The 14,251-nt window shown below is 45.0% G+C and overlaps 1 protein-coding gene across 5 annotated transcripts in view; it reads left to right on the top strand.

Moving 5' to 3' along the window:
* Positions 1–14,251, top strand: part of GLYR1 (glyoxylate reductase 1 homolog) — a 57,301-nt gene that overhangs the window by 6,538 nt on the left and 36,512 nt on the right. For all 5 annotated transcript variants that reach the window (XM_040356399.1, XM_040356400.1, XM_040356401.1 and 2 more), the window contains exons 2-5: positions 788–824; positions 4,005–4,084; positions 9,593–9,731; positions 11,370–11,537. In XM_040356399.1, coding sequence (XP_040212333.1) covers positions 788–824; positions 4,005–4,084; positions 9,593–9,731; positions 11,370–11,537 — 424 coding nt within the window. The remainder of the gene's footprint in view (positions 1–787; positions 825–4,004; positions 4,085–9,592; positions 9,732–11,369; positions 11,538–14,251) is intronic.

Below are 14,251 nucleotides of genomic sequence, written 5' to 3' on the forward strand. Positions count from 1 at the left end.
ACTTGCTTCCAGGTCCTGTTCTTCGCAGCCAGCCTGATGCGTTTTGAACACAGGAGGTCGGTTGCTCGATACGGGGACCATTCAAAGAATGCCTTGAATACAAAGCATTTTATGATTGGATGAGGTGGGGCGGTGACTTTGCTTTAGTTTTCTAGTGCAGTCATACCTGTGGCCTTGTTGCTATGGGTTACTGTGTTCCATGTAGAAAGGGAATACCTTTTATTCATATCTTTGATCTCCTTGGTGTCATTGGGGACTCTGGTGGTGACATATTCGAGGGCGTCTTGTGGTTTCCTTCCTTAAATGTGTTTATAGGCCGATCATTGATAAGACCGGTACATTTGTAGAATGTGTAACACAAGTCCTTCTACATTTGTCTCTTAGCAGCTGCTGTTGTGTAGGGTTTGATGGCTTCTTATAATAAAGCAAAATGTAAATCCTTCAATGTAACGGTTTCCCAAAATAGTTACATTCAGGACACTCCGTGGGTCATAACTGACACAGTTGCTTGTGCTCCCAACTGACCTGCCAAGCCATCCAATGACTGGTGTCATGACCGATCGCATGTGCAGCACCATGACAGCTACAGATCCAACACAGGCAAATATGGCGGCTTCCTTTGCTTTAAAAATTAGGAGGGTTTAGTTCCACTTTAAGATGCAAGACTATTTTAGGGTGTTTATAGTTTTGTTGTCCGTGGTAGTGCTTAGTCTCTGATACCAGAGTTATTTATGGGGTTTATCTTCTCCTAACAACATATTTGATTCTCATTTGTGTTTCTTTTTAGGGGGAAATTGGGCCGGTATCCTCCGTGGCCTGGAAAGGTGAGTAATTATAGCCTGGATAAAATCTTGCATCTGTGGCATGATTTTTTTTATTTTTTTCTGCTTCCAACTCTAAAACTGTATGTCTAAAGCCAAAACACATAGGGGCAGATCCACAAAGATCTGCCCCAGCGCACCGTATCTGAGATACGCTACGCCGCCGTACCTTACTGCAGTTTGGTTCGAATCCATAAAGATTTCACACCGTAAGTTACGGCGGCGTAGTGTATCTCTCGTGGCGTAACGGCGCCTAATTCGAATCGGCAAGTAGGGGGCATGTTTCATTTAAATGAAGCGCGTCCCCGCCCCGAACGAACTACGCATGCGCCGTCCCTAAATTTCCCGCCGTGCATTGCGCTAAATGACGTCACAAGGACGTCATTGTTTTGACGATGGATGTAAATTATGTCCATCCCGATTCACGGACGACTTACGCAAACAAAAACATTTTTTTCAAATTAAACGCGGGAACGACGGCCATACTTAACATAGCAGGTTTAACTACGGTATACGCCACAAAACAGCAGCTGTAACTATACGCCGAAAAAAGCCGACTAGAGACGACGTAAAAAAATGCGACGGCCGCTCGTACGTTCGTGGATCATCGGAAATATCTAATTTGCATACTCAACGCGGAAAACGGCGTGAACACCACCCGGCGGACGCCGAAAAATTGCATCTTAGATCCGAAGGCGTACGAAGAGGTACGCCTGTCGGATCTAACCCAGATGCCGTCGTATCTTGTTTTGAGGATTCAAAACAAAGATACGACGCAGGAAATTTGAAAGTACGCCGGCGTATCAGTAGATACGCCGGCGTACTCGCTTTGCGGATCTGCCCCATATTTTTTATTTTTGGTAGTGTTAAAGCAGGGGTGCCCAACCTTTTGAAAACGTGAGGGCCACTTAAAGCGGAGGTTCACCCTAATGGCATGTATATCTGACCAACTCCCTTATAGTCGTAACAAGTACTGTCCGCAATTGTTTTTTTTTTTTTTTTATGCTTTACGTACCTTGTGATCCATTTTTTTTCAATCTACTTCTCCCTGCGGGAGTAGGTGTTTCTATGCCTAGGGGGATTGTCATCTGGGAGGTCGCCCAGATGTTTGACGTCTGTTTGCCCCGGCAGATAAGGCGAGCACGAGTTACGGGGCTTCCCGAAAAAGGCCGAACATGCATAGTGCAGGCGCCGTATAGAGCCGACTCACATCTCCGCATGTTCGGCTTTTTTCAGAAGCCCCGTAACTCGTGCGCGCCTACGCAATACAGGGCCTTATCTGCCGGGGTGAACAGACGTCCATCATCTGGGCAACCTCCCAGATGACGATCCCCCTAGGCATAGAAACGCCTACTCCCGCGGGGAGAAGTAGATTGAAAAAATGGATTACAAGGTACGTAAAGCATTAAAAAATAAAAAACTAATTGCGGGCAGTACTTGTTACGACTATAAGGGAGTTGATCAGATATACATGTTATTAGGTTGAACCTCCGCTTTAAGCGACTTGGGAACTAGTCGCGGGCCACAATCAGCGGAGTGGGCGGATGGCAGGTCCTTGCACGCTCTGCAAATGCAGAGCGGACACGGACACAGACACAGCCAGATCGGATGTGGTGAATGGAGGGTCCAATTGGGTCGGACTGACTGTCTGAAAGGGGCCCAAGGCTGCTTTCACACTGATGCGCTGCGATTTACCCGCACCGTAGGTGCAGCCCAGTGTAGCTTTTGGCTTTTCTACATTTTGCAATAAACTCCTATTATATTCAGCAGGTTTGGTGCACTTTCAGAAAGCTCAAACTGGCAGGTAATAACAGAAGTCTATGGCTCAGTGCAGGTAAGCTGCAGGTGCACTGATCTGCATTGATCTGCATCTGCGGATTCATTTAAAAGCAGCCGGGTAACCACTGCAGAACAGATATACCAATATATACTGCGATTTTAGTAATAAACTGACCTTTAATAGCAGTATGTTATTCTATTCCATCCCAGAGCAGGAGGTGGCGGGCCACATCAGATGTCTCCGCGGGTCACTGGTTGGGCACCCCTGTATTAAAGCTTCCATTTAAAAAAAAAAAGAAACGGCAAACATGTTCTACTTCCCTGCTCTGTGCAATGGTTTTGCACAGAGCAGCCCCGATCCCCCTCGGGTCCTACACCAGTGCTCCTGGCTCTGCTGCTGAGCCCTGCTCGCTCACACAGCGGGGAGGCATCGCAGGATCCAGGGACAAGGTAAGTAAACCATGCCTGTGGATGCGATCCAGAGTCTGTCTCGGGGATACCGCTTTTGGTATTGAAATCTTACCCCGAGCCAGACTCGGGAATACCGCCAGGGGGTTTAATGCATAGAATACATTAAGGTGAAATAACATGTACCTTTACAACCCCTTTAACTGCCACAGGTAACCGCTTTATAGACGGGTTCCCTTTCCAAATGTGTACATTCTAGTTTTGATCGCTAAGGCCTCAAGCTCAATCCCTTAAAGGGGGTTGTAAAGGAAAAAAGTTTTTTTTCATAATAAGCATCCTTTACCTGCAGACATTCCTCTTTTCACTTCCTCATTGTTCGTTTTTGCTCAGAAGTTGCTCTATTTCTTCTCTGTTCTGTTCACTTCCTGCTTGTCTGATTGTTACTCACCACCGTGATGGGACGCTTTACTGCGGTGGTCAGTAACGTGCTCACCCCCTCCTGGGAACTACATCTGTGTGGCAGGACGCTCTCTACATGTTAGAGACTTCAAGGAGGTGTGAATTACTGAGCGTGCCGCAATGCATACTGGGAAATGTAGTTCTTACATGAAAGAGCGCCGCAAACCAGGAAGTGAATGAGAGAACAGAAACTAGAATGCCGGAGGTGATATAGATGAAGGAATTTAATAGGTATTTACTTGTTTTTTAACAGAATCATTACACTATTCTGTCTGTCTACCTTGCAGACAAATTCATTTTAGGCAAAAAAAAATTTCCTTTAGTGACCCTTTAACTTGAGAATTTCTCCAGCAGGTTGTTATACTGACTGATTCCTATAGAAATGTCCCAGGCATTGTAATTTCAGCAATCTATCCGAGAGCACAGTGACTAACATAGTACATACAAGCCTTCACAGTGATCCTCGGGATGGGGGCTCAGGTATCGAGCTCTTCCTGCGAGAACCTCCATAAATGACTGTTTTCTTTCTGTTTTCAGATTGTCAACCCACCTAAAGATTTAAAGAAGCCACGTGGCAAAAAATCCTTTTTTGTCAAGTTTTTTGGAACTGAAGATCAGTAAGTGAATGGAATGCACTTGAACAAAAGAACTTACGTTTTCTGAGGTGTTAGTTGTTTGCCAGTGTCTGTTCCTCTTGTAGATGACGGTATAACCCAGACGTTCAAAAATCACGTGTCCCTTAAAGTGGTTGTAAACCTCAGACTTGAAATGTGAACGCGGTACCGTATTTATCGGGGTATACCGCGCGCCGGCGTATAACGCGCACCCCAAGCTTAGAAGGGAAGTTTTGGAAAAAAACTTACATTTTGGATGCTCAGCCTTGTCTGTGTCTGTCTGCGGCCTTGCGCGGGTTCCGTCCAGCCTTGTCGGTGTCCGTCTGCCGGGTTTGAGTTTGGCGCCTCGGTCGAGCTGTGCAGAGCCGGATTTCCGGTGTGTTCGGCTCCTCTCGCGTGGCTGCGGGCGAAGCCGAGCCTAGCTGAGTGCGCAGTACACTCGGCTCGGTCTTTGTTAGCGGCGCTCAGAGACAGCGGGGATCGGCGTATAACGCGCACCCACGATTTTCCCCTGATTTTAAGGGGAAAAAAAGCACGTTATACGCCGATAAATACGGTATATTCCTCTATAATGTGTATACTTGTCACAATTAAGAGCACTAAGGGGGTTATTTACTAAAGGCAAATCCACTTTGCACTTGGAAGTGCAGTCACTGTAGATCCGAGGGGGACATGCAAGGAAAATAAAAAACAGCATTTTAGCTTGCACATGATTGAATAATTAAAACAGCAGAGCTTCCCCTCAATTCAGATCTACCCCTCAGATTCACAGCGACTGCACTTCCAAGTGCAATTTCTAGTGCGCTTTGCACTTGTAGTGCAAAGTCAATTTGCCTTTCGTAAAAAACCCCCCTAAGTGTCATTTCTGAATCATGCTTCTGACAAATTTTTCTGACACCAAGCGAAAAATGGTGACAGTGGAAGGGAGTTCTAGCAGAGTGACAGCCTCAGCTCTGTTCCTTTGTGTGTGAAAGGGAGGAGTGTTCCCATCCCAACCTAATCGTTCTCTTCGTTCGTCTCAAGACCTTCTACTCTCTAGCTCTGTAATCACCTGCTCCCATGCTCGTCTCCAGGACTTTTCCAGAGCCTCTCCAAGCCTATGGAACTCCTTACCCCAACCTCTCCGTCTATCTCCTTCTCTATCAGCTTTTAGAGGATCCCTGAAAACCCTCCTCTTCAGAGAAGCCTATCCTACCCACACCTAACAACTGTATTTTCAGTCCATATGATCACCCCCCCCCCCCCCCCCACAGCTACTACCCTTTGTTCCACTTCACCCTCCCTTCTAGATTGTAAGCTCCAACGAGCAGGGCCCTCCGATCCCTCCTGTATTGATTTGTATTGTGACTGTACTGTCTTCCCTGATGTAAAGCGCTGCGCAAATTGTTGGCGCTATATAAATCCTGTATAATAATAATAATCCCCTTCCCTTCAATCAGCTTTCAGACCTCTTCTCACTGAGCTCTGCAGTGTGTATCTTCAGCTCTCCGTCCCCTTTTTTCCTGAACTCTCAGACAAGCTGCATAAATTCTGCACTTTTGAGCAGATATAGAGAAAGGAAGACTGCAGGTAAACAGTACAACTTATGTAGGAGTATTTGTTTTATCTCTGCGTATCGCCTGAGGATAGTCCCTTCACTGGGTACATGCAAGGGTTTACACCACTTTAATGGATAAGAGATGCAATGTATCTTTTTAAACTTGCTAGAAAACTTTACTACTCCCTGGGTAGTCCATATTCTAGCACATTTGAACTCCTTGCAGGTCAGTCCTCTTCTGGAATTTAGTGTTTTCTGTCTGCCCCCCTGGTCAGCTCCTCCACCTTTCCTTGCACCTCTCTACATAAGCTTTTAACTGGCATCTGGTGGAATAGCAAAGGGGAATGCTTTTTGCTGGGTACACACAGTTGATTCATTTTTTTTTATTTATTTTTTTTTATTTTTTTTTACTCCTCCCTGTTGTGAGAGCGCACTGTAGCCAATTTGGCTGCAGGCGGCTGATCAAAGGAGGTTTTTCAGCAAGACCATTCCGAATCGGCAGGGCTGCATACAGATCGGAATTTGCTTATCCAGATGATTTTTAACCACTTAAGACCCGGACCATTACGCAGGTTAAGGACCTGGCCAGTTTTTGCGATTCGGCACTGCGTCGCTTTAACTGACAACAGCAGGGACGTGGCTCCAAAACAAAATTTGCGTCTTTTTTTCCCCCACAAATAGAGCTTTCTTTTGGTGGTATTTGATCACCTCTGCGGTTTTAATTTTTTGCGCTATAAACAAAAATGGGGCGACAATTTTGAAAAAAAAATCAATATTTTTTTCTTTTTGTTTTATAATAAATATCCCCCAAAAAATATACATTTTTTTTTTTTTCTCAGTTTAGGCCGATACATATTCTTGTACATATTTTTGGTAAAAAAAAATCGCAAAAGGCGTTTTATCGATTGGTTTGTGCAAAATTTATAGCGTTTACAAAATAGGGGATAGTTTTATTGCATTTTTATTAATATTTTATTTTTTACTACTAATGGCGGCGTTCAGCGTTTTTTTTTTTTTTTTTTTTTTTTTTTTTGTGACTGCGGCATTATGGCGGACACAATTTTGACACATTTTTGGGACTATTGTCATTTTCACAGTAAAAAATTCTATAAAAATTCATTGTTTACTGTGAAAATGACAATTGCAGTGTGGGAGTTAACCACTAGGGGGCACTGAAGGGGTTAAGTGTGACCTCATATGTGTTTCTAACTGTAGGGGGCCGGGGCTGGACGTGTGACGTCATTGATCGCCTTTTCCTATATCGGGGAACAGACGATCAATGACGGCGTCACAGTGAAGAACGGGGAAGGTGTGTTTACACACAGCTCTCCCTGTTCTTCAGCTCCGGGGACCGATCGCGGGACTCCGGCGGCGATCGGGGCCGCGGAGCTTCGGACCGGGTCACGGTGTACGCCCGCGACCCAAGGCTGGGCACTTAGCAGGTTTTCCTTGATCTTACACAGGTGCTTTAAATCAGTCAATGGCTTGGAATTTTGGACTGCTATTTTATTTAAAAGAAATTCCTGTTGGGGGTACTGGAGGACGAGGTTGAGAACCACTGGTGCAAGCAGTTACAGAATGACAGGAAGCATTAATGAACTACCTAGAGCACTCATGTGTGCCCTGGTAGTTTGAGAACTACAAGCCGTCAGTCGGTATGAATGACAGTAGTTGTAGTTCCCCTATTCACAGAACCCATTTACTGTACAAGGGGGAGCGAGCGGAGGATGCTCAGTTAGTAACATTTTACTACAGGGGAACTTTTAACGGCACGGTCGGCAGAGCGGCACGGCTGGGCATAAGCACGTACAGGTACGTCGCCTTTAAGAGCCCAGTCTTGGGCCACGCTCGCGACCTGGTCCTGAGCTCCGGGACCCGATCACCGCCGGTGTTCCGTGATCGGGTCACAGAGCTGAATAACGGGGAGAGGTAAGTGTAAACCATTCCCTGTTTTTCCTAGTGAGGGTCACTGATCGTCTGTTCCCTGTCATAGGGAACGACGATCAGTGACGTCACCCGCCAAGCCACGCTCCCTAACAGTTAGAATCACTCAATAGGACGCCTATTCCCTTCAGCACCCTCTACAGGTTAATTCCTTTGCTGCCAGTGTAATTTTTACAGTAATCTGTGCATTGTTATAGCACTGATCGCTGTAAAAATGACAATGGTGTCAAAAGTGTCCGATGTGTCCGCCATAATGTCGCAGTCACGATAAAAATCGCTGATCGCCACCATTGCTAGTGTAAAAAAAAAATATTACTAAAAATGCAATAAAACTATGCCCTATTTTGTGCCGCTATAACTTTTGTGAAAACCAATCAATAGACACTTATTGCGAATTTTTTTTTTTTTTGTGTAGAAGAATACGTATCGGCCTAAACTGAGGGGAAAAAATGTTTTTTATATACCGTATTTGCCGGTTTATAAGGCGACCAGGCGTATAAGACGACCCCCTAATTTTCAATTTTTTTTAAAGATTTTTTTGCCTGTACTCACCGTATAAGACGACCCCCCTTCCGAGGCTTCCAACGCTTCATATTTCTTCCTTCTGAAGCCATATTCTTCTTCATTCTTGCTGGAGTTGGAGCCAATCACGGCGAGCGATGTATTCTACTAATGAATACAAAGCCTGCTTGGATTGGCAGAGGCTGTAACATCATCAGCCCACGCCTCTCTGACTCTCAAAGCCAAACCTAGCAGGCTACTGTATGTAGGCACTCGGATTGGCAGAGGTTGTTACTCCAATCCGAGCAGGCTGTGTATTCATTTGAATACATCGCTCACCGGGATTGGCTAATCGGTATATACTGTACGTAGCCGAAGCTACATACAGTATTACTGCACATCCAGCAGGCATCCGAGCAGCTGACCCGGCGTATAAGACGACCCCTGCTTTTTGGCCAGTTTTTTCAAGTGTAAAAGGTAGTCTTATACGCCAGCAAATACAGTATTTTTGGAGGATATTGTAGCAAAAAGTAAAAAATATAGATATATTTTTTTTTTTTCAAAATTTTCGCTTTATTTTTGTTTATAGCGCAAAAACTAAAAACCACAGAGGTGATCAAATACCACCAAAAGAAAGCCCTATTTGTGGGGAAAGAAAGGATGTCAATTTTTTTGGGAGCCACGTCGCACGACCGTGCAATTGTCCGTTAAAAGCGACGCAGTGCCGAATCGCAAAAAGTGGCCTGGTCCGTTTAGCTACAAAATTGGTTCGGGGCTAAAGAGTGGCAGTTCTGAGTGCGCTGGGACTATTGACCTCACACCCAGTATGGCAGTGCCCCAGTAGCTCTTTCGGATGTCTATATAAGGGAAATTTTTACAGGTGAATAACTTGTTAAAAAATCCTCCGGGAAGATTTTTGTGGAAATTAAATGGTCAGGTGGTAAAGTCTGGTTAGGTGTGATGACAGGTTCTCTTTAAAGCGGGAGTTCACCCGAAAAACAATTTTTAACATTAGATTGAGGCTCATTTTGGGAAGCAGAATCGGGTGTTTTTTTTTTTTAAATCGAAGCAGTACTTACCGTTTTAGAGATACATCTTCTCCGCTGCTTCCGTGTATGGTCTTCGGGACTGGGCGTTCCTATTTGATTGACAGGCTTCCGACCGCCTCATACAGCGCGTCACGAGTAGCCAAAAGAAGCCGAACGTCGGTGCGGCTCTATACGGCGCCTGCGCACCGACGTTCGGCTACTCGTGAGGCGATGTATGCGACCGTCAGAAGACTGTCAATCAAATAGGAACGCCCAGTCCCGCAGCCCATACCCGGAAGCGGCGGAGAAGATCGCTCTCTAAAACGGTAAGTACGGCTTCGATTTAAAAAAAACACCCGATTCCCCTAGTCAAAATGAGCCTCAATCTAATGTTAAAAATAGATTTTTTGGGTGAACCTCCACTTAAAGAAAAAAAATACTATCATAATGGGTGCCATGTTGTTGGTCTTCTTGCCTTAAGTGTTGCATTTTTTCTCTCAGTGCTTGGATCAAGGTGGAGCAGCTAAAACCCTACAACGCCCACAAGGAGGAGATGATAAAAGCCAACAAGGGGAAACGCTTCCAGCAGGCTGTGGATGCCGTGGAAGAGTTCCTGAAGAAGAAACTTGCCAGGGAACAGGTATAAGGGGGGGAAAGCTGCATCACATGGAACTTTATAGTGTGAAGGTTGTACTTTTTGCTTATTATAAAAACCATTCTAGCATTAGATGTATTTGCCTACAACCGATGGCTGAAAGTGATCCATCCCATACAGTATCTGTGTATAGAGGTTGTCGTAAGATCTTTCATATCGCAGCTCTGTAGAAACTCCTAGACGGCAGCTTGGCTGTGCCTTGTACACGGGGAACTCAGATTGTGTAGATTTACATTTTCAAAGCATTTGCTAAACTTTCAGCAAACATCAGTTGGCTTTCTTGATTTTTTAATGCAGCCTTCAGGTCCAGTTTGCAGATGTAAAACATTAATCTTATCAAGAGTGCTGCCTGTCGGCATTCTGCTAGCTGGTTTAAGCTGGACATACATTATTCAATTTTTTTTTTTTTTTTAGATTTACATTCAACTATGTTTTTAAGGTAAACTGTTAGTCCAGTGATGTTGAACCTTGGCACCCCAGATTTTTTGGAACTACATTTCCCATGATGCTTATGCACGCTGCAGTGTTGTTGAGCATCATGGGAAATGTAGTTCCAAAACATCTGGGGTGCCAAGGTTCGCCATCACTGTGTTAGACAGACGGGGCCTCATTTGGTTGTTTTGCAGGCTGGCTGGTAAGTGTGCTGGGAAATCTTTTGTTTTGTATTGTGCATTGCCCTTCCATGTGCACCTTGCTGCAAAGGCCAGTCATAGGTTGGGGTGGTTTGCCATTTAAAATTATTTTTTGTACAGTTGTTTGAATTGTTTGAATCGTATTTATCAGCGTATAACACGCACCCCAATTTTAAGAGGGGAGTTTAAGGAAAAAATGTTTTCTCAGCACCCATTACAGTACAAGCCTCACCCATCCAGTATACAGCCCCCCTCCATTATACATCCCCCCCCCCATCCAGTACACAGCTCCCCCATACATTGTACATCCCCCTCCCCATATACAGCCCTCATTCATTATACATCCCCCATCCAGTACACAGCCCCCCTCCCCATATACAGCCCTCATTCATTATACATCCCCCATCCAGTACACAGCCCCCCTCCCCATATACAGCCCTCATTCATTATACATCCCCCATCCAGTACACAGCCCCCCCCCCCCCTGCACTCCCAGGAGACCCCCAGTCTCCCGGGACAGTGCTGCCAGCATTCTCTACAGTTAAGTAAAAAAAAAAAACACTGTCAGCCCCTTCCACACTGCTCCTCCTTTGTCCCCTATTGCAAAAACGAAGCTTCCATTTACCTCAATAACTCCGTTTTTTTTTTCTATATATAATCTCCCTCTCCTCTAAATTTCAAGTCCTGAGGTACTAGCCACTAGTTGCCCCACCCAACCCTTACTTTGCGCCGCTCCTAATCACGCCATCTTAAATTATTTCATGAAATGACAGTGCCCAACATTGCAGCCTCACCTGTGCACAACATTGCAGCCTCACCGTGCCCCACATTGCTAGACAGAACACAGGTCCAATGCTGGGATGCATTCTGTCTATCGCAGGCATGGGGTTAGGAGGTGGTGGGGCTGTGTGAGATCAGTGAGCAGAGCGGAGACAGTTTCAATGTAATGCTGCTTGCAGATGTGTTCACTGCTGAAATTGTATTATTTCAGAACGCGGGTGATGACAAAAACAAAGCTGGTGGCAAGAAAGTGGAAGGCAAATCAAAGAAGGCTACTGGTGAAAAGAAAAGAAAGTCTGAGTCCACGTCCCTCAAGTCCCCCAAAAAGCCCAAGGACCAGAGCCCACGCAAAAGAGGAAGGCCGCCAAAGGACGATAAGGTGCGAAGTGCATACCGCTGTGTATATACATTGCAGTTGTAGAGTCGGTTCTGTATATGCAAGAAACAAAATGCCCATCAAACTTTTTAAAACAGTTGAAGGCGGAAGGTGTTAATTTTTATTTTCATACCGCATTGGTGTGCGCTTTCTCCATATGGTGTGATCCAGTCAAACGTATAAATCAAACTCACTTTGGGGACATGGCCTCCCTTTCTGATTTTTTTTTTTATTTTATTTTTTTTCCTCCTTAATGGGTACCATTTATACTTGTTATCCGAATGGTCCTGAATCTCAGTTTGTGGAAATGTAGGCTAGCGATTTCTCTGGTTCCTAGCACCGTCCTTTATATGTTCTTGGGTTTATTGCACAGCATCATGTAACAAGAGATTTACAGCCTCTCTCCCAGAAGCACGATATGACCACTGAAGCCTCGGACCAATATGCAGCTAAAGGCCCAGGCCAGGTTTTGCGATTCGGCACTGCGTCGCTTTAACAGACAATTGCGCGGTCGTGCGACGTGGCTCCCAAACAAAATTCCTTCCCCCCCCACAAATAGAGCTTTCTTTTGGTGGTATTTGATCACCTCTGCGGTTTTTATTTTTTGCGCTATAAACAAAAATAGAGCGACAGTTTTGAAAAAAATGCAATATTTTTTACTTTTTTTCTATAATAAATATCCCCCAAAAATATATAAAAATAAAAAAATTCTACATATTTTTGGTAATACAAATCGCAATAAGCGTTTATCGGTTGGTTTGCGCAAAATTTATAGCGTTTACAAAATAGGGGATAGTTTTATTGCATTTTTATAAAAAAAAAAAAATTTTTACTACTAATGGCGGCGATCAGCGATTTTTTTTTTTTTTTTTTTTTTTTTTTTGTGACTATGACATTATGGCAGACTCTTGGGACAATTTTGACACATTTTTGGGACCATTGTCATTTTCACAGCAAACAATGCATTTAAATTGCATTGTTTATTGTGAAAATGACAGTTGCAGTTTGGGAGGTAACCACAGGGGGCAATGAAGGAGTTATGTTTCACCTAGTGTGTGTTTACAACTGTAGGGGGGTGTGGCTGTAGGTCTGATGTCATCGATTGTGTCATCCCTTTCATAGGGAGACACAATCGATGCAGCCGCCACGGGGAAGCTGTGTTTACTTACGGCTCTCCCCGTTCTTCAGCTCCGGGGAGCGATCGCGAGGGGGCGGCTAGAAACGAATAGCTGCCCCCTCAAGAACCGACCGCCGCATGTCCGGGGGGGGGGTCCCGATTGGACCCCTGACTCGCGGAAAGGCAGGGACGTACATGTACGCCCATATGCCTGTACGTGCCATTCTGTGGACGTACATATACATGTGGCGTTAAGTGGTTAAAAAAATAACCCAGCTGAATCTCGCTGTAGTAGATGATAAAATTCAAATTCATGTCAAACAAACTAGAGCCCAAACTTTTTAAAAGTACTTTTTTTGGCTAATCATGAAGTGTAAGGACCCCAGTCTTGGTTCACCTTGGGGAGCTCTCCAATTCCTGTTTGGTCAGGGAGCAGAAACTCTCCAGCAGGGGCAAAGACTGCTATGTGCGGGGACTGCCTTGTCCGCTGACAGCTCAGCGGGGATTAACGGAGGAATCCCCGCTGAGCCAAACGGGCTAACGGAGCGGATCAATATGGATCCACTTCGTGTGAAAGAGCCCTTACATGGTTGCAGTGCTTTCTGAATCATGTTAGACCCCTTTCACACTGAGCCGCCCATATCGTCGGTGGTAAAATGCCACTATTTTTACCACCGACGCTATGGTCGCATTTCGGACGCTAGAATGGCGCACTTAACTCCCGCTAGCGGCCAAGAAAGGGTTAAAACCGCCGGCAACGCGCTTCCTAAAGAAATCAAACCATGGGCTGCCGGAAAGGGAATTATTCCCTCCCTTTTTTTTTTTTAAACTGGTATGTTTTTAGATGCAGATGACAGGGTCACTTTAAATGTGATTCTGCACTCTTTCGATTAAATTGCCAGCCTTTGTTCAACATTCATCCTTAAAACTCTCACAGGGGTTGATTTACTAAAATTGGAGAGTGCAAAATCTGGTGCAGCTCTGCTTGGTAGCCAATCGGCTTCTAGTTTCAGCTGCTTAGACAATAAATCCTGGAAGCTGATTGGTTTCAAATCAGCTTCCAGGATTTATTGTCTAAGCAGCTGAAACTAGAAGCTGATTGGCTACCAAGCAGAGCTGCGCCAGATTTTGCACTCAGTTTTAGTAAATCAACTCCACGTAAATGAACCCCACAGACGGGTTTGTGTACAAAAAAGTGTAAACCACCCCAATCTATAAATGGACGGGCAGTGCACTTCACAAACAAAGGATTTCCAAGCTCACTTGCTACTCTGCAAAATCGACTCTTAAAGGGGTTGTAAAGGAAAAAAAATGTTTTCCCTAAATAGCTTCCTTTACCTTAGTGCAGTCCTCCTTCACTTACCTCATCCTTCAGTTTTGCTTTTAAATGTCCTTATTTCTTCTGAGAAATCCTCACTTCCTGTTCTTCTGTCTGTAACTCCACACGGTAATGCAAGGCTTTCTCCCTGGTGTGGAGAAAACCTCTTGAGGGGGCGAGCAGGAGTGTCAGGATGCCCACTTACACACAGCTCCTTTCTCTATTTGCAAAGTAGAGAGTGTCCTGACTTGCCTGCTCGCCCCCTCCCCCCTCAATAGGCTT

This window comes from Rana temporaria, chromosome 6, assembly GCF_905171775.1.
Source record: "Rana temporaria chromosome 6, aRanTem1.1, whole genome shotgun sequence".
NCBI classification, from domain to species: domain Eukaryota; kingdom Metazoa; phylum Chordata; class Amphibia; order Anura; family Ranidae; genus Rana; species Rana temporaria.